This window comes from Mustela lutreola, chromosome 5, assembly GCF_030435805.1.
Source record: "Mustela lutreola isolate mMusLut2 chromosome 5, mMusLut2.pri, whole genome shotgun sequence".
Classification (NCBI taxonomy): Eukaryota; Metazoa; Chordata; class Mammalia; order Carnivora; family Mustelidae; genus Mustela; species Mustela lutreola.
This window is the reverse complement of record NC_081294.1, coordinates 75,800,871-75,820,496: the sequence shown is the minus strand read 5'-3', so window position 1 is coordinate 75,820,496 and position 19,626 is coordinate 75,800,871. Positions and strand designations below refer to the sequence as shown.

The 19,626-nt window shown below is 45.3% G+C and overlaps 1 protein-coding gene across 7 annotated transcripts in view; it reads left to right on the top strand.

Annotated features, from left to right (window-relative positions):
- The window catches only part of KLHL3 (kelch like family member 3), a 312,385-nt gene that overhangs the window by 238,888 nt on the left and 53,871 nt on the right, over positions 1 to 19,626 (top strand). For all 7 annotated transcript variants that reach the window (XM_059174657.1, XM_059174662.1, XM_059174656.1 and 4 more), the window contains 2 exons: positions 1,883 to 2,045; positions 15,273 to 15,382. In XM_059174657.1, coding sequence (XP_059030640.1) covers positions 1,883 to 2,045; positions 15,273 to 15,382 — 273 coding nt within the window. The remainder of the gene's footprint in view (positions 1 to 1,882; positions 2,046 to 15,272; positions 15,383 to 19,626) is intronic.

Sequence of the window (19,626 nt, the reverse complement as noted above, 5' to 3'; positions counted from 1 at the left end):
TCCTGGGCAAGCCCTTGTGGATGAGAACAGCTGAAGTCTAGTTGGCTCAGACACTCTCTCTGAGAGCCACGGGAGCAGCTGAGAGCAAAGGCCTGGGATGCGGGTGTTATTTTGGGGTAAAACGGCTGCTAGGGCCCCTGAGATAAGCAGCCACAAATGAAACTATAATGCTCGGTGATTTTCTTTTTTTTTTTTTTTTTAATCTTTTTGGAAAGTCACTCTCAGTCTGTCTACCCTTTCCCTAGGGCAAGGGTGATGGCAAGCAGAACTGGAGGTCTAGTAGACTGTGCCATTTCTTCTGGATTTTTGATCCAAGGGGCAGCCTTTGGCAGCTGTGGGAAAGTCCTCAGGAAACTAGAGTGCAGTTGGCGGTCTGAGCACCCCTCTGACCTGCTCAAGCCAGTCTTCCCTGGCTTTTAGGAAAAACACCTGCGCAGGAACTATTTCTGTGTTCTATGACCTTTTAAAGGAAACTTCTCTCTGCTTTCTGTGAGAATGTACCCAGAGATATTCTTTACCATGTATCTGTTGGATGGGAGTATACAGTGTGATTGTGTGAGTCTTGAAGGATTTGAGGTCATTCTTTTTATCCAGTAGATTGTAAGCTCCATAAGAACCAGGGTCTGGCTTACTGCACTTACCACTCAACCCTAGAGCCTAGACCAGTACCTGGCATACAAATGCTTAGTAATTAAGTGGTAGAGGCAGTAGTGAGCAATTTACTAAGCACCCGAGGGAAAATAGTATGCTAAAGTCTGTAGGGAAGTGCTTCTCAAAGTTGGATGTACGTTCAAAACACCTGGGGAGCTTTAGAAATGTCTCACTGCCAGGCCGCGCCTCATACCTCTGAAGTATGAATCTTTGGGGCTGAGACCCAGGCATCAGTATCTTATTTCAAAGATTTTATGTATTTATTTGGGAAAGTGAGAGAGAGATCTTGAGAGAACGAGTGGGGTGGGGGTGCAGAGGGAGAAGCAGATTCCCTGCAGAGCAGGGAGCCCGATGCAGGACTCGATCCCAGGACCCTGGGATCATGCCCTGAGGTGAAGGCAGACACTGAACCGACTGAGCCACCCTGGCGCCCCTCGTAGTTTAAAAATTCTCCAGGTGATCCAGTGTGTAGCCAAGTAGGAGAGCCAGTCTGTCTTGGTCGGCTTGGGCTGCCATAGCAGAATGGGTGGCTTAAACAACAGAAATTTGTTGTTCTCCTGGTTTTGAACATTTGAAGTCTGAGATCAGAGTTCGAGTTGATTCAGTCCTGGTGAGACTCCTCCTGGCTTTCAGAAGGTTGCTGTCTCCCTGGGTCCTTACACTGTAGAAGAGAGAGCTCTGGTGTCTCTTTCTCTTCTTGTGAGGACCCCATCTTGATGACCTCATTTAACCTTTATCACCTCTTCATAGGTCCTATCTCCAGATGCAGTCATGTTGGGGTTCAGGTTTCAACATACACACCTGGGGGAGGAGGGCACAAACATTCCATCCATAAGGGGCTTGTTACTCAAAGTTTGGTTCTTGGGCCAGCAGCTGCAAGCAGCACCTGGCTGTTCGTTAGAAACGCAGGCTCCCAGGCCACACCCTAGACGTCTTGAATCAGAATTTTTAATAAGATCCCCAGAGATTTCATATATACATGAGTGATGGGGAGGTGCTGCTGTGGAATGTAGGGATACAGAGACTCTGCTGGTGCTTAGGGCTGTGAAGTAGAGAGTCTTGGGAAATAAAGGCCTGCTGCCCCAGAGGAGGTTTGGACTTCGTTGGACAGGCAGGGGAGGGCCATGCAAGGACCTTAAGTGAGGGGCTGCTGTGATCAGAACAGTGCTTTGGGGAGATGAGGGACTGCTGGAGGGGATCTGGTGTCTCAGCATGTCACCTTCTCCTGCAGGTGCTGCTCCCAGCGGCCAGCTTGCTGCAGCTCATGGACGTTCGGCAGAACTGCTGTGACTTCCTACAGTCTCAGCTGCATCCCACCAACTGCTTGGGCATCCGCGCGTTTGCAGACGTGCACACCTGCACTGACCTTCTGCAGCAGGCCAACGCTTACGCAGGTAACGGCGAGCCGGGTGCCCCCTTCCCCCCAACCAATTTGTGGATTTAAGCACCTGGTCTGCAGTGGACTCCTTAGTTGTGGTGAGAAATGCACTCTCCTGGGAAGCAGTTGTAACTGAGTCAGGGAGTCAAGACATGTGGAAAGATAGAAGAGAGAAGCATCGTGCTCCTCGCCAAGCGGAATGGGATTGTCAGATGGTACAGACAGTCATTTTCACGGGAGAATAGGAAAGACATCTGAGAAGACGTTGGGAGGGAGGAGTCATTCGAGCTAGGTCTTGAAACGAATCTTTGTTGTTGTTGTTTAAGAAAATTTCTTTTTCGATCCAAATGTTCTATGGGTATGATTTTAGAAGTCAAATACTACTGCACGCCTTCTAAAGGGAAGCCAGAGGCTCCGGCTCTGCTTCCACAGCAGGTCTTCTTCTGGAGGTCTACTCACCCTCCTCCAGTTCTGAAGGAATTAAAGTGCAGGTTCTGATTCCATAAAAAGCTCCTTTGTCTACTCTTTCCCTCTATTTATCTAAATAAAATATTTGTATCACTACTTCGGACGTATTCATTGGAAATAGATCTGTTGACTTTTCACAGAAGTACAAGATTGAGCCTTCACAGACTTTCCCTCATGGATACATGCTTTTCCCCACTTTATTCTCATAGTACCATTTCTACAGCTGACCTGAGTTATAGATTATAATTAGTTTTTTTTTTTTTTTTAATCAGAAAGGCAGTTAATTAGTGCCCTTTTCCAGGCTGGAATTTTATTCAGTCCAGAATTTTATTCAATTTGTAATCTCACAGACATTAGAGAACATCTAAAGAGTGCTGATTAATAGGAAATTAAGGGTAGCAGAGTTGGTACTAGGCATAGGCTATGAGATCGCATTGTTCTCCTTATTTGGGGAGTACATTTATTCAACAGTGGCTTGAATGCCTACTGCTAGACTGTTTTTAGGTGCTGGACAAATCTTGGAAAACTAAACAATTCAAGTATCTGCTCTCATGAAAAAGAAATTGCCCTTTTCTTTCTTATAGGGAGCATTCCTACCACTAATTCTTAAAAGGCAGATGTTTGTAAGAATTGAACAGTGTGCTCTTCCAATAATGTGCTGATTCCAGTTTGTTCCTCTGCTAAAGCTTGTTATCCTCTTGTTTTTTTTTAAGTTTAAATTCAATTAGCCAACATAAAATACATCATTAGTTTTTGGTGTAGTGTTCAATGATTCATTAGTTGTGTATAACACCCAGTGCTCATCACATTGTGTGCCTTTCTTAATGCCTGTCACTCTGCTGCCCCATCCTCCACCCACCTCCTCCTCCGCAACCCTCAGTTTGTTTCCTGGAGTCAAGAGTCTCTCACGGTTTGGCTCCCTCTCTGATTTCTTCCCATTCAGTTTCCCCTCCCATCCCTTATGGTCCTCTGCACTATTCCTTATGTTCCACATATGAGAGAAACCATATGGTAATTGTCTTTCTATGCTTGACTTATTTCACTCAGTGTAGTCTCCTACAGTCCCATCCATGTTGATACAAAAGTTGGATATTCATCCTTTCTGATGGCTGGGTAATATTCTGTTGTATAAATGAACGCATCTTCTTTACCCATTCATCTGTTGAAGGACATCTTGGTTCCTTCCATAGTTTGACTGTTGTAGCTGTTTATGCTTCTATGAACATTGGGGTGAGTGTTTCCCTTCTTTGCACTACATCTGTATCTTTAGGGTAAATACCCATTAGTGCAAATACTGGGTCATAGGGAAGCTCTATTTTTAACTTACTGAGGAACCTCCATACTGTTTTCTTTTCTTTCTTTCTTTCTTTTTTTTTAAATTAACATATAATGTATTATTAGCCCCAGGGGTACAGGTGTGTGAATCACCAGGTTTACACACTTCACAGCACTCACCATAACATATACCTTCCCCAGTGTCCATAACCCAACCACCCTCTCTTTCCATACTCTTTTCCAGAGTGGCTGCACCAGCTTGCATTCCCACCAACAGTGTAAGACGGTTCCCCATTCTCCACATCCTCGCCAACACTTGTTGTTCCCTGTGTTGTTAATTTTAGCTGTTCTGACTGGTGTAAGGTGGTATCTCATTGTGGTTTTGATTTGGATTTCCCTGATGTCATCCTCTTGTTTTAATGGGGTTTTGGGAGGGAGTGTAGAGATGGACATGAATGCTCAGTCCACCATGTTTAGCTGAAAAGAAATCTTCATTTTTCAAAAAGATTTTATTTATCTTACAGCACGAGTTGGGGTGGGGAGGAAGAGAATCTCTGGTAGACTCCACATGGAGTACAGAGCCCAATGCAGGTCTTTATTTTTTATTTTTTAATTTTATTTAAAAAATTTTAAAAAAATATTTATATATTTGCAGAGAAAGAACACAAGCAGGCAGAGAGAGAGAGAGAGAGAGAGAGAGAGAGAGAGAAGCAGGCTCCCCACTGAGCAAAGAGCCTGAGATGGGGCTCAATCCCAGAACCCTGAGACCACAACCCGACCTGAAGGCAGTGGCTTAACCCACTGAGCCACCCAGGTACCCCCCAATGCAGGTCTTGATCCCACATCAGGTCTTGATCCTTTGAGATCGGACCTGAGTCAAAACCAAGAGTCCGATGCTTAACCAACTGAGCCACCCAGGCATCCCAGAAATCTTCATTGATATTTATTTTGACTTGAGGACAAAGAAAGACCATGAGTGGTTCAAGTAATTTTAAACAGTAAGTTCAGGCTTGACTCCCTCCTTCCCTTCCAGTAAAACATCTCATTCTTCCCCCTGGCCATACAAAGACCGTCAATCTTCTGTTTTGTGTCTCCTGTCCAGCCCACGTCTGGATATTAGCCGAAGACCTGCTGGGTATCTACCTGCCAGCTCCCTGTGCTATGTTGGCCCCTTAGTCCACAAGGCACTGAGCATGTGCTCTATTTCGTAGAATCCTTGTGTTCCTTTACCAACCCCCAGACCCTGGGAGCCCTCATAGACTCTCATTTCGCCCTGACTTCTGTTTTGGATCCAAATGGGGCCAGTTGTTAAGATGATGATTTTTGTGAAGGACATTCCCCAGTTGGCCCAATTCTGAATTCTGATGACTCCTCAGACTCTGAACCTTGACTCTCTTGATTCTCCGCTGTCCCTTCTCTGCCTTCTTTCCTGTTCCTGTCTCTCACTTTTTTTCCCGCTTTTTCCTCAAGGAGCCCTTTGGGCTCCCTAGCTCAGCATTTGAAGAGGTCACTTTTTTGAGGGACATGCTCAGGCTTTTCATGCTGAAGCGCAGGAGCCAAGAGCTTGGCCAAGGCCCAGGTCAGCTTGTGAACATCTGCTGGTGCGGGGGCAAAGGGAGAGTACTTACATGCCAGGAATTCTCTTTCTCTCTTCCCTGTCCCGCCCCCAGCCTTTTCCTTCTGTTTAGCATGTGCACGCATGTAGGGTTTTGTGTTTTGTAGTTGGATGATGCAACTTTCTGAGATTTGGGCTGTGTCCTGAAACCCCAACTTTGACAAGGCTCTCTCCTTCTTCTGGCCTGGCTTTCCCACACTTTCACAATCTGTCTTTTCTACCTTTGGCCTTCACTGTCTGATGGTGACAGACACCAGTGGGAGAGTGGGGAAGAAGCAGTTGGAACACACTGTGGGCTGTGTACTCCCTGGTCCTGGTGCTGTCATAGGGATTGGGTCCTGTCAGCTTTGTGGGTGTGTGTGCACGTGAGTATGTATGCAGATATGCTGGTAAATTATATTTAGTTGGCATTTACAGAGCCATTACTATGTGTTACCCCTGGCTAAACATTGTATACACATCATCTCATTTAATGCATGCAGCAGCTACAGAAACTAAGGCACAGAGTTGGGGTCACACAGCTGGTAGAGACAGAGACAGGGTTCAAACCCAGGTAATGGTGACTCCAGTATGATAACTACTATATTCACTGACTTGGAGGCTAACATTTGGACATAAAGAGGCTCTATGGATTAGTAACCAATGAGTGTTGGTGCCTAGAGTTGACATTTTTCACTGGAAGTGTGAGCCTGGAAGACTGTACTATGTACTCACCAAATCCCAGCAGCCAGACCATGTAGGCAGATAACCAGCTTCTCTGCTAGACTTGGAGTGTTTAGTCATCTTTGGGTGGGGAAGTGAGATGTAGATGTCTTTCCTTCCCTGTTGGCAGACTGCCCTCTGATGGCACATGTGAGTCCTCCCACTGTCCCTGGCACGGCTAGTGTGATTGCAGACTGAGAGTCTTCTCCCTGTGGTGCAGGCCTTCTGTGGAGCCCATGACCATCTCCTGTGTGGAGCTTTCCCTGTAGCCCTCGGCTGTGCACAGCAGAGAAGTCGTGGTAATGCAGAGGTTGGTAAGATCTTGAAAGAAAGATTTTAGGAGAAGCAGGGTGAAGGTGAGATTGTGAAGTGTTTAGAGAAGGATATGTAAAATAAATGATTACCCACACTTAATCCCTCATACCTACCCACGGATATGAGTCGGCTTTGTTTGTTTGTTTGTTTCTTTTTTTTTCTTTTTTTTTTTTTTTTTGGTCTTGTACCTCCTGACTTTAGATGGAACCTGGCATTCCTTGCCATCACTGCCTCTTGAGACAGAGCTGATGGCTTGTTCAGTCCCATTGTAAGTATGAGGATGTAGGCACTGACAGGGGTCACATATAAGGGGCAGGCAGTGTCAGCCCTTGTGGTCACAGGCTTCCCTGCACCATGCCTCACATTAGGAGGTGTTTTAAACCAAGAAACTACAAGGAGACCTTCCACTTCAGAACCAGGGATTAGACCAGCCAATACTTGAAGCTGAATGACCCAGGCCTTTTTTCCTCTGTGTGATGAGGTAGTGTTTGCATCATGCTATGTTTCTGGGGTGGCTTGGGGGATGGGAGGACGGTGAGGAGGGCCACCTGCAGATGTAGATGTCCCCAGCAGCTGTGTCCCAGAGCCTCCCTGCAGGTCTCATGATCTGCAGTAAGAGGGCCTCCCATCCGATCCTGGTGGACAGATGAGGCTCCTTGGGACACCATCACTGCTGCTACTTATGGGGAGAGGACCATTTCCAGACCCTCTCTGGCCTCTGGGTAGCTGGCCTCTGCCTGCACTTGTCCATGAACCAGAGCTCTACCTATGAATTCTATTATGTTTTTCTTCTCTAACACAAACTTTCTTTTGCTCTTGTTATTGCTTTTGTTACTGTTATCTTCATAGTAAAAATCACCCCTGATGGTTATAAAGAAAGCAGACAGGCAGAAAGAGTGAGAAAAGCACCACAGTCCTACTCAGAGAGAACCACAGTCAGCACCTTGATACAGAGCCATGCCCATCCTTATCATGGACTGTGTATGTTTTCCAGTTTAAACAAAAATCATCACATGGGGTGCCTGGGTGGCTCAGTCAGTTAAGTGTCCAATACTTGATTTTGGCTTAGTCATGATCTCAGGGTTGTGGGATAGAGGAGCTCTGTGTTGGGCTCAGCGCTCAGGGGGAGGTCTGCTTGAGATTCTCTCCCTTTCCCCCTCCTCTACCCCCAGCTCATGTGCACTCTCTCTCTTTATTAATAAATAAATCTTAAAAAAATCCTTGCAAGATAATTGGAACACCCTTCCATGCTGGCAGATACATTGCTATATACTGTTATTATTAAAACAAATTTATTCAATAAAATTTAGTGTCTACTCATAATAAAAAAAATTCAAACAGTACACAGAATTATAAAATGCAAACTAGGGGCGCCTGGGTGGCTCAGTGGGTTAAAGCCTTTGCCTTCGGCTCAGGTCATGATCCCAGGGTCCTGGGATCGAGCCTCACAGCGGGCTCTCTGCTCAGCAGGGAGCCTGCTTCCTCCTCTCTCTCTGCCTGCCTCTCTCTGCCTATTTGTGATCTCTATCTGTCAAATAAATAAATAAAATCTTTAAAAAAAGAATAAAATGCAAACTAATCTTCTCCCAGGCCTTCTCTCTGAAGGGCCTGGGGTTGCCCTATGGAATATGTATATATATATCAATATTAGATATATAGTTTTCTAACATACCTAAATAGAAGCATTCGGTATTCATTGTACTTTTTCTTGACTTAATACAAAATCTTGGAGTTTTTTCCAGGCCCTTGTGCATAGCTATATCTCATTCTTTTTTCTCTGCTGCATCATGTGGATGAACTATATAGTTTACTTAACCAGTCCCCAACTAATGGACGTCAGTGTTACTAGTTTTTTCCTTTATGGAAAATGCTTGAGTGAGAATTGTTATACGTGCCATTTTGGAGAACACTTGCCGGTGTGTAAGTAGTAGTACAATTGTATCTGTAGAGTACTAGCTTAGTAGCATAAAGCATCTCAAAGAGAGTGTGCATTTTTAAAAAAAATGATTTTGCCAATTGTTCTCCAAAAAATGAAACTTTTTTTTTTTTTTTTTTTTTAATGAAGCTATTCTTAAGGTGACCTCTTGCCTTCTGTTAAGTGCTCTGGCGAAAGTGCTTAGAGGTAGACACAGTAGAGCTCTGGGAGGACTGGAGCACCGCCTCTCCACCCGGCTGCCTGTTTGCTTTCCTGTTTGGAATGGCCCGTCTCTTCCTGCTGTGGCAGTCCCCTTTGCTTCCTCTGGGTCCTTCCCTCTCAAGGCTATGCCCCCAGATATTTTTGCTGTGGTATTTTATTCTGGGGCGGGGGAAGGTTGTCCCATGTTTAGAAGCTGACTGCTTAGACCCTTGCCACCAGCTGATGGGTCGAGAGCAGCTGGGAAAGGGACCCTGGCCTTTTATGCAGCCCGTTTCTTATACCTCATTATTGTTTTCAGGATTGCTTAATCTTTAACTGCATCGACCAGGGCCCAGGTTTATGGGGACTCTGTTGCTTGATAATTGGGCAGCCCTGTACTGGGCCGTCAGCAGAGTTCGTTGGGAGGGATGTTAATGGAACCCTATTAATGAAATGGCAATTAAAATTCTTTGGCCATGTTGTTTACATCAGTCTGCCAAAGCTGAGCTGAAACCCTTCAGCCATGGGATGGAAAAGCCATTGGATTTCATGTGCTCATGGAGAGAAATAGCCTTTTTTTGACTGAGTCACTTGAGATCATGGAATGAAGTGATTAAATTAAGGGCAACAAAAAACATTGACAAATCATTTAAAAAACATGAGCCTCTGACTCAGTGAGGGTTGTCTTGTGAAATTGCTTCCTCCGGCTTGGCATCATGAAATGATGGCGATGACGGGTAATGATGATTGTAGGAGTTTTTTACCCTTTTCTGAACACTTGCTAGGTGCCAGGCCTGGTGCTGCACATCCCGCAGGCATTACTTCATTTTGGCCACGTGACTGTGAGACGTGGTTATTATTTCTCCAATTTATAGATGAATAAATGGAAACACCAGGAAGCTTGAGTAACTCGCCTAAGATCATGTCATTCGTGAGTGGCAGTACAAGCTTTCACAAGGAGCCTGTGATACTAGAGCTCAGAGCACAGGACAGGACAGCTTCTCTGTCTGCGGCACTTGCCTCCCTCTTGCCTCCCTCTGAGTTTCTGCTTCTGACTCAAAGATGGCCAATGAAGGAGAGCAAGATATAGCTAGTTTTTGGAGAGCAAGTTTCTTTTAGGAAGCTTCCCTTATCCTTCTATTCCCTGGGTAACAGAGAACCCTGCTGTCAAAGCAATAACTCTGTGAACTGTGCAGTTTTGATGTAGCTGCTTAGTGTGTGTGTATGTGTGTGTGTGCACGTGCGTGCACACGTGTGCACCCGCACGCATGTATGTTAGAAAGGGAGAATTTAGTCACCTGGGAAAGAGAGCTCATATCCCACCGTCCCCAGGGAATGGAGAGATGGTAATATTTGGGGTCTGAGGGCTGGTGGTCGTGACCCTTGTGGGAAATGGTCAAGGTAAGAGCTCTGTTACTTTCTATGAGAATTTTTCCTGGAACAGGGAAACGGTGGGCCTTGAAAGCCAAATCCTGATTCAGGAAAGCTTACTTCTGCCCTCCAAAAATAGGGCAGTAGGGGACAGATTTAAAGCTGTTCTGTTTTATCATTTTATCCTACTAAAATGTTTTGATTCTGTTTGTGTGTCCACCTGAGTCAGCCTGTCTTTCCTTGGTGGTTGAAGGGAGGGCAGTGACCAGTAGTTCACGTCAGAACTACTCATTCCTATTCCCTGCGGCTGTTGGCTCTGGAATAATGGGGTTTATTTCATCTGTGTGGGTCAGAGAAGTCGTAGATGGGTTTAGTTCCATTTGTTCTGGGCTTGTAGTTTAGATGAACTTGATTAAAGGCTAGTTTATTTTATCCCACCAGGGAGGAATGGGTTGGGGATTAACTTGGGAGGTTGCCCAAGCCCTAGGCCATCCTGGAGAATGGGCAGGGAGGCATAGGACATGCAGATATGTGGACACTGAGAGTTCAGCTTTGAGCAAGACAGGTTCACACCCTGGGTAGGAAGAAAGACCTCACTCATATGATAACACAGCCTGATTGGGACCACGATAATTTTTATTGTTTTGTTTTGGGTGCTTTGAAAACATGTGAATAGCACTTCCTCTAGTCTTGTGGGCAGGGGACTAGGGAAACATCTCAATGGGGTGGGGGTTAGGTCTAAGATCTTAACCTTGGACTGATGCCAAAGGGTTTAGAACACTACTTTCCTCATGTTTTGTTTTGTTTGTAAAGAAAGGTTTTTAGATTCATCCTTTTTTTTTTTTTTTGTCTCTCTGCAATCATAACCCTAAGAGGGATTTTTAGGATGCTCTGACACCTACATTGGATTTTAACTACAGTGGCCTGCTTAGGACAAATTACTGTCATCTTGGGGACTAAGAATGTTTGTTGTTGTTATCATACAGTCTTGGTTTCAAAACCTGGCTATACCACTTAACTGCTCATGTGATCCTAAGCACATGGCTGAATATCTTTCTAAGCTTCCATTTCTTGATTTGTACAATGGGGCTATTGATACTTTGGTAGGACTTTGGGGAGAAATAAGTTCCTAGCATAGTGTTAGCTACTGTTAGGAAATGCTATCCACTTTCTCTAGGCCCGCGTCCTTGAAAAGATCCCGCTGTGCCCCCAGAGCAGGCCTGTTCTCATTCTTGCAGCTTTGGGAAGGTGTGTGTGTATTGCCTGGTGCAGAACGGACGTCAGGTTATCTGGTGGTCCCCTCAGCCCCCATAATTTCTCATCCAAATGGACAGGAACAGGCATACAAAACTTGGAACTTAGTGTTTGATGCTTACAGTAAAGGTTGGTTAATTAGGACTCTTAACAGGAAGTCTTAAGTGACTTTTCCTCTTGCCCCTGTTCCCATTCCTCTTCAAGAAGAAAGAAGCTAAAAGACTAGAAGAGTTAGAGTTTATTATTGGAGAGCTCCCCTTCAAGGGGCTACTCCATGGTTGGAAGATATTCTGCTCCCTGCACACCCCACCGGTCTGCCAAAATCTAGCTTGCCTACCTCTCCGTTGTATCTCCTGGAGCCTCGCACAGTTTTTCAGTAAACGTGTGTTAGAGGAATGAAGATAATAGCCTAGACTGTAGCTAGACTGGGCTGTTGTTGTTTTCTAGACATGCATTTTCCTGCTTCCATGCTGTCATTTATACCTGGAGTGCCTCTCCCAGTCGTGGCCCTGTGGACTTGGAGTTGGAGTTGTTGGTGCCTTGTCTTATGCCTCTTATAAGCCAGTAGGCTCCTTGTAGGCATCAGTTCTGCTTTTTTCATTTTTGAAGAAACACTGCATCTGGCACATTATACATTAATGGTTATCCAACATTTGCAGTCATCTCAGTAGATGTGAGTTACTTCTATTTGCTTATTTAATGCCCACACACCTTTATGAAACAGGAACTCGTATTAGCCCCATTTAACAGATGAGAAAACTATAGTCTTAGGAAATTGAATATCATATCCCTAGACAGTTTGTTGAACTTGATGGAATTAAAGTGGGTCTCTAAGACCTTTGGGGTCCACAGCCTTATCCACAGGATCTGCAGTCCCAAGGGATGTCCCTGATGGAATGGAAACTCTTCTCTGTTGGAGAGCAGTGCTGCCCATTGAACTGGACTTTGTGAAGCAGGAGCATGGGCTGATACAATAGTCATCCTTCCTTTCTAAAGTTTCTTAAAGATCTCAAAATGGACTCATCAGTATACATAAGGGACTCAGTATATATCTCTGAGCTTCAAAACAAGTTTGAGACCTAGGTCAGTTATTACAGTCCGACTTTATGGATGATAAAGCCAAAGGTTGGAAAGAAGGGACTATTAAGAGGTGGAGTTAGGACACAAACCCAGGCATTCTCACTCTTAACCAAGGGTCTTGACTCCATTCTCCTCTAATGCAGCAAAGCAAACAGAGAACCCACAAACAAACAAGTGTTAAAGCTAGCGGATTCTCAGGGAGGGGTCTTCTGGGAGCAGAGGTGTTCCTTTCTGGCAAGCGGCTGGGGAGAGGGCTGACTGGAATATAAAGTCTTCTGGGGAACTTGTGTCTCCCAGGAAATCAAGTTGGCCAGAGCATCCTGTTTCTGCTTTTTTATCTTGTTGAGTGTTGCTAATAGAAAAGGGGCTCTGGGGGGAGGGGGTGGTTGAGCTGTTCAGACAGCAGGGGGAGGGAAGAAGGAGTTTCCCTCTTTGTTCCTTTTCTCTGTGTTTCCCTACTCATGCCCTGCAAATCTCCTCGGTCCCAGAGTGCTTGTCCTGGGTGGAAAGCTGCTGCCTCTCCCTAACAGCTGGTGCTTCCTGGGAGGATTTCTGGAGGGATTTCAGTGGGAGGTCCCAGATGGGCAGAGCAGCAGAAAGAAGGGACCTTTAGAAAGAGGGACTTTAGAAAGAAGGGACCTAGATGGAAATTCTTTAGTGCCCCAGAGGTTGAGAATGGGGAAGTGTGGGTGCTGACTGTTTTGACTGGTCTTTGAGAATTTCTGGTTTGTTCACCAGGCCACTTAGAATACATACCACTACACTTTGTCTTCCTTTGCAAAATCCACACCCATCTACATTTGGCTTTATGAGCTTTGTGGAAGAAATCTTCACACCCCAGATTTTAACTTCTTACCTCCTGTTCTCTTCATTCTTTTCCCTCCTCCAAATGTCAGGTTATTGGTCAGCCAAAAAAAAAGCAGGAAGGCTCCATGTGGCTCTGTGCCCCAGGGATGTTGGAGCTGGTTTGCTGACTCTCCTGCTGAGCTCAGCCTTGGCAGGTCCACAGAGTCTTGGTGTCCTGTATTTTGTCTCGGAGTGGTGACTACACACCAAATTTTCCCTCCGCTATTTTTTGGTGTTGCCAACAGATGGAGGTCTCTGGTCCAGAGACTTTTTTTTGGAACAGAAAGGGCATGGAGGGAGAATCCTGTTGCTTTCTCAGGCCTCCAGGCCAAGAATGCATTCCCATCACCCAAAGGAGATTGTTCACTTGCTTTTATTTAAAAATTTTTTTAGGAATGGATACTTTAAAAAATAGTATTATCTACTCTTAAATATTCCCTTAGTTAGGGAAGTCTTTTGAATGTCTAACAGAAAATCCAAGCTTTAACTAAAGACATTTTCCTGTTCACATATGGAGAAACAAGACCTGCTTTTTACTTTATGACATTTGCTTCCCATTGTAAAGGATCTGCTTTATAAATTTGTTTTTTGTTATGTACAAACTTTCCTGAGCTTCATGATGGACAGGGCTTAATTGTGGGCTCAGTGATACCAGTGGGCCACTGGGGAGCAGGAGGGGAGCCCTTTCTATCGAAAGATGGGGAAGTTGTTTATAACCAGATCTCTGAGAGTAAAATACTGACATTTGGAGGCTCTGGATGAAGGGTATATGGGAATTCTTTTGAAATCATTTCAACATGAAAGTTTAGAATCCGTTTTATAAGAAATGATTTAAGTCTTCTTTGTTTGGCTTTTGAGAAGCCGATGAATGTGAGAGCAGAGCTGAGCTTGCTGATTTCCCTTTCCATGCAGCTTCCTGGGCACAGAGAGACTCTCAGTCTCCCCCGAGGGCCTGGCCAGACCATGTCGGGGTAGCCCTTGCTGGGAACTGGGAGGTGTCACTGCTAGAATTACAAGGCCAGAGAGGGTCCACCAAAGAAAGAAGAGGGGGGCCCTGGAGCCTGGAGGGCAAGGAGCATGGATGCTCCTGGGGGCAGTGGGGCAGAACTACGAGAGTGCTGAGAAAGGAGTCCTTTCTGGGGCACATGACAAAGGACCCTATGATCTCCAGAACCTGCTGCACCAGGAGTTGTTGGCTCTTGGGCCACTTTATCTTGGCATAGCTTGTGAAACTACTTTCACCCTTCTTTTCCCATCACAGCATTGGAGTGAAGCAAGATGAGCCCTTATATCCTCATTATACAGAGAGATAGTGGGGCCTTTGAAGGAGAGGCCATTGGCTTAGGGACACATCTTGCAAATGGCAAATCCAGAACTTGAATCTAGTGGCCTTCTTTCTGAAGAGTACACACCTTCACTGACATTTCACTGTCTCTGTGGGAGCAGAATGGTGGCCTGGGCTAATGTTGGGGTCGGAATTGCACTTGGCATTTCCCTTGCATGGACATCCGGCCTCTGTGTTTTGTCTCGGTTTAGATGTCCCCAAATTCCCCTCCATTTTAATGGTTCCCACTAGCCTGCCTGTCATGGACGGTTGCTTGCAGTGGTGGGGCCAGCTGTGTCTGGCCAGTCTGGACAGAGGCTTAGTTGGGCCTCTTTGTGAATCAGAGACCATGATAGGCTTGACTTTGGGCACAAAAGGTTGATGCCTTCTGCCAGCCTTGAAACCGTACCAGAACTCCCAGAGACTTCCAGCCACACAGCAGTTCTGACCCACTTTTGTTTAGCTGAGCTGCAGGGGGCTTCGTCTGCAAATCTGCCAGCTTGCGCCTTGAGGGGAAATGAGCTCAATTAAGTAGGCAGATCCCAGTGAGGCTTTTCTGGATTACCATTAATAATCACATGGAGCATAGAAAAAAAAATATACCCTCACTTCTCTCTGCCCCATTTTCATCTGTGTCGATGTTCAGGCTGGAGTATCACACAGAGGGATGCCTTTGCTGCCAAATTAAGAGGCTAGTTTCCCTTCAGCCAGGATGTGCTGTCTTTCTCTCTGCCTCTCTGTCTGTCCCTTTCCCTCATGCCCACCCCCAGAGTGCCCAGGACTTCACTCTGAACTTCACAGATTGCCAAGGCTGTGGAAGGGCAAGAGCATATTGTAACTTCTGCTTTTTTTTTTTTTTTTTTTTTTTTTTGAACAGAGCAGCACTTTCCAGAGGTGATGCTGGGGGAAGAATTTCTTAGCCTAAGTCTGGACCAGGTGTGCAGCTTGATATCCAGTGACAAGCTGACCGTTTCTTCAGAAGAGAAGGTATGGCACGACCCCTCAGTGAACCAGGATCCTCACACATAAGGCGGTCATGGGAGGGATAGTGAAACCTTTTCTTTTTCTCAGCAGGAAAAAAAAAAGGAACTTATTTTTTGGCCCTTAAAGTAATTAGGAAAGGACCTTCTGGCTCGTATTCACTACATTTACTGTTTGGACACTTTGAGGAGGTAATAGCGCTGGTGATTATTATGGTGACAAACCTGCCTCCATTTACCGGACATTTATAGTTTACTAAGTGCTCTGCTAAGAGCCTTGTTCTCTTTAGTTCCCTCAGCCTTCACCACAGCCCTGTGAAGCAGGCATTGGCCTTGTCTCCACATTGCAGATGAGGAAAACTAACTTGGAGGAGTCAATTAGCTTGTCTGTGGTCACTCAGCTGGTCACTGCAGAGTTGCAGTCTTCTTGTCCCCTGGTCTTAGCCATGGCCCCACATGGCCTCTTGGGAGCATCATTGGGCATTTAAGCCAGAGCTGACCTTTGGGACACATGTAGTGTAACAGGGGATTGGAACTTTTACTGTTGAGGAAACTGAGGCCCAGAGAAAGGATAGGATCTGTTGAAGGTCCCAACGTGAGTGACCGTGGCAAAACTAGAACTTGGGTCTATTGACACCTAGTGGCCTAACTCACTGACCACACACCACTTCTTGGTGTAGCAGTCTTGATTTCTGCTCACTGCTTTGAGGACTCATCTGTCCTACCTTTAGATCTTCCTTCTCACTGACCCTCTGCTTGGATCATTCTCCCCTTGCACTGTCACCTGGCTGAATTCCAAACCAGTTCCTATTCCACTTCTACCAGGAGGAACTTCTTTACTTTAGGAGATGTAGTTTTCTATATTGAAAGTAACATACACTTTGGTGTTGGCCAGTAGGGTCCAAATCTTATCTCTAGTCTTTACAAATTAATTGGTGACCTTGAGGTGAGATAGTGTGCTTCTTCATCTGCTTCTCATGTATAAAGTGAGAAGGGTAATAGGACGTACTTTGTGGGGTCGTTATGGGGGTAAATAGCATAAGGTGCGTCAAATGCCTGGTGTTGTACCTGGTAGGTTGTACTTGGTAGGGGCTCATTCAATGGTAGCTGAGTTTATGACTGACCATGCATCTGGAATTTATTCCTTTCTCCTCTGTGTTCCAGGATAATACTCACCTTGTTCTTTTTTTTTTTTTTTTTTAAGATTTTATTTATTTATTTGACAGAGATCTACAAGTAGTCAGAGAGGCAGGGGGAGAGAGAGAGAGAGGAGGAAGCAGGCTCCCCACTAAGCAGAGAGCCCGATGTGGGGCTCGATCCCAGGACCCTGGAATCATGACCCAAGCCGAAGGCGGAAGCTTTAACCCACTGTGCCACCCAGGTGCCCCTAATCACCTTGTTCTGCTTTTTACTGCAGTTAGTTCTGAGCCCATCTTAGCTCCTTCACTCGACCATGAGTTCCCTGATGGTAGCAATCACATCTTACTCTTCCCCGCATCCTCAGAGATGCTCAATACATGTGTTGTGGATTGTCTTAGTCCACTCATTATGTCCAAGCTTGAGGTCCTTTTCTGAGGAAATAATTTAAGGAAAAGCTCTTAAAAGAGATCTTGCATTACCAATGAGTGTCCAAAGTCACATGTCCAGAGAATAGGGTGGCATCACAAGCCCCCACCTGTTGTCCTGCAAAAGTTTGATCCAGAAGAAAAACATCTGTGGATTGGAATCCTGGGCTGCCCCAGGACTTCAGAGAGATTTCCAGAAGGTGGCTAGCACACTCAGATGGACTATCCCTTAGGCTCAGTGAGGCTTCTACTTCTATTAACTGATGTGAGATATTGCCCGCAGGATAAAGGATGCCTCTAGCCAAGCCACGGCGTCTTCCTGCCCCAGCCCCAGCAGCAAAGACTTCCTCCCTTCTTGCCAAGCCTGTTTAATGTCTTCTCTGGATCGTGCTACTAAATGGGCACAGCTTGAAGGAATGAACTAGTTAGCTGATCGACCATGTGGTAGTCGGTGCACTTGGCCAGTTTGGGGCCTGCTTGAGTGTGTCCTTCAGGTGTAGTCTGAGAAAATGTCAACAACCATATAAGCAACAGGATTTGGATCACCTTGGAGGTATTTGGGTTTGGGGCGGGGGGCTTGCTACCTTTAAGTCCTGCAGGCCCATCCTGCTGTGAGATCACAGTAAGCTTTCCTCAGGTGAGGGCTTATCTGGGTTTGCTGTGTTGGGGTGGTGGAGGAGACAGATTGTTAAGAGGGGCAGGCATTTTAGTGGCCTGGAAACCATTTGGGCTTTGGACTCAGGAAGACCTGTTTCCATGCTCCACTTGATGCCCACTGGCTCCTTGATTTTCAGAAGTCAGTGGTCTCTTTGAACCTCGATTCTCTTAAACATAAAGTGGGATTACTAAGAGTACCTCCCTTATGGAGTTAGGAGGATCACAGATACTGGGTATAAAAAATCAGATATGGTATTCAGCAGGTGCTAATAAATGGCAGCTATCATTGTAATTACCATAGTCCTCTGTTTTGAGGCACCATTGACAGTTGTATCAGTGTTGCCATTGATAATGGTAAAAGAAGCCATGGAGTTAACTGCATCTTTCCAGAAACCAAGAAGCATGACATTGAATCTACATGCTTAGAACATAGTCTGTAGTGCTCTCTTTCATCCATATGCTTACATAGGAGTTGCTTGTTCTGTGTAATTAGAGTTTAGAGTAGAGATATGTTTGTTTAAGATTTTATTTATTTATTTGAGAGAGAGAGTACGAGTGGGATGTAGGGGGGGAAGGCAGAGGGAGAAGCAGGCACCCCACTGAGCAGAGAGCCCAATGCGGGGCTTGATCCCAGGATCCCGGGATCCTGACCTGAGCTGAAGGCAGACGTTTAACCGACTGAGCCACCCAGGTGCCCCAAGAGTAGAGGTATTTTCCACATCAGTGAAGTTGTATATTTGGTTCTCAGAAGTTATTTGTAACTTCAGAGTTATGTGGTACGTTTCATAAAGTAGATTACTGATGATCTTGATCCCTTTGGTACCTTTAAGGTTGGCAGTATAGTTCTTTTTTTATTTTTTTAAAGATTTTATTTATTTATTTGACAGAGAGATCACAAGTAGGCAGAGAGGCAGGCAGAGAGAGAGGGGTAAGCAGGCTCCCTGCTGAGCAGAGAGCCCGACGCGGGACTTGATCCCAGGACCCTGAGATCACGACCTGAGCCGAAGGCAGCGGCTTAACCCACTGAGCCACCCAGGTGCCCCAGCCAGTTCTTTTTTTTTTTTTTTTTTTTTTTAAGAGTTTTATTTTTCAGTGATCTCTGTACCCACACTTGAACTCACAACCCTGAGATCAAGAGACACATGCTCTACCGACGGAGTCAGCCAGGCACCTCTAAGGTTGACAGTATAATTTGGAGGCTTATCAAAGAACAGTGGGGTTTGGCCCATGTTTTCTATTTCTAGTTTTATTTCCCCTTAATTGATTACATATTGCTAGAAGTTAAATAGCTGGAAGCTTTTGACAATTGGATGTTTGTTGTTTGAATGCTAGCTCTTGAGGCTTTGAAAATTCTTTGAGGTGTTCCAGGAGATTTCATGATTTCTACTTCCTTTAATTACATTTCATAATAGGTAATCTCTTGCATATACAATAGCCTTTTCTTTCACTATTGCATTGTAGTGAACCCAATGGCGTTTGAAGAAATGTAAGGGAACTTAATTTAAGCTAAAAATTCAGCTGCATTTGATGTTAGCATTTGCTGGGGCATGCCCACGTGGTTCAGTCAGTAAGTGTCCAACTCCTGATCTCCGCTTGGGTCTCGATCTCAGACCCCATTCAAATCCCACCTCAGGCTCCATGCTGAGAGTGGAGCCTACCCTAAAAACAAAACAAAACAAAAACAAAGTAAAAAAAATGCTTCAAAAACAGTTGCAGAAAACAACCGCACTGGTAATCAAATAACCTGTATTGAGCTAAATCCATATTTTAACAGTCAGTCAGCTATATTATGATTTACTTCTCTGCCTACAGCCCACAGATTTCTTTCTGCAGCCAGCTTTCAGATATTAAAATGTGAAAAAACTATGCCTCTTTGAATAGAGGAAATGTGGCATTTTAGTAATGAGGATTCTAAGTGGCTGTGGCTAGGCCCCAGGCAGTTTGCTGGTCGGGAGTTTGAAAAAGTAGAGTTTCTGTGGTTGAAGTGGCTGAGTTCCAATCCTGCCTCCACTGTTCTAACAGGGGGAGT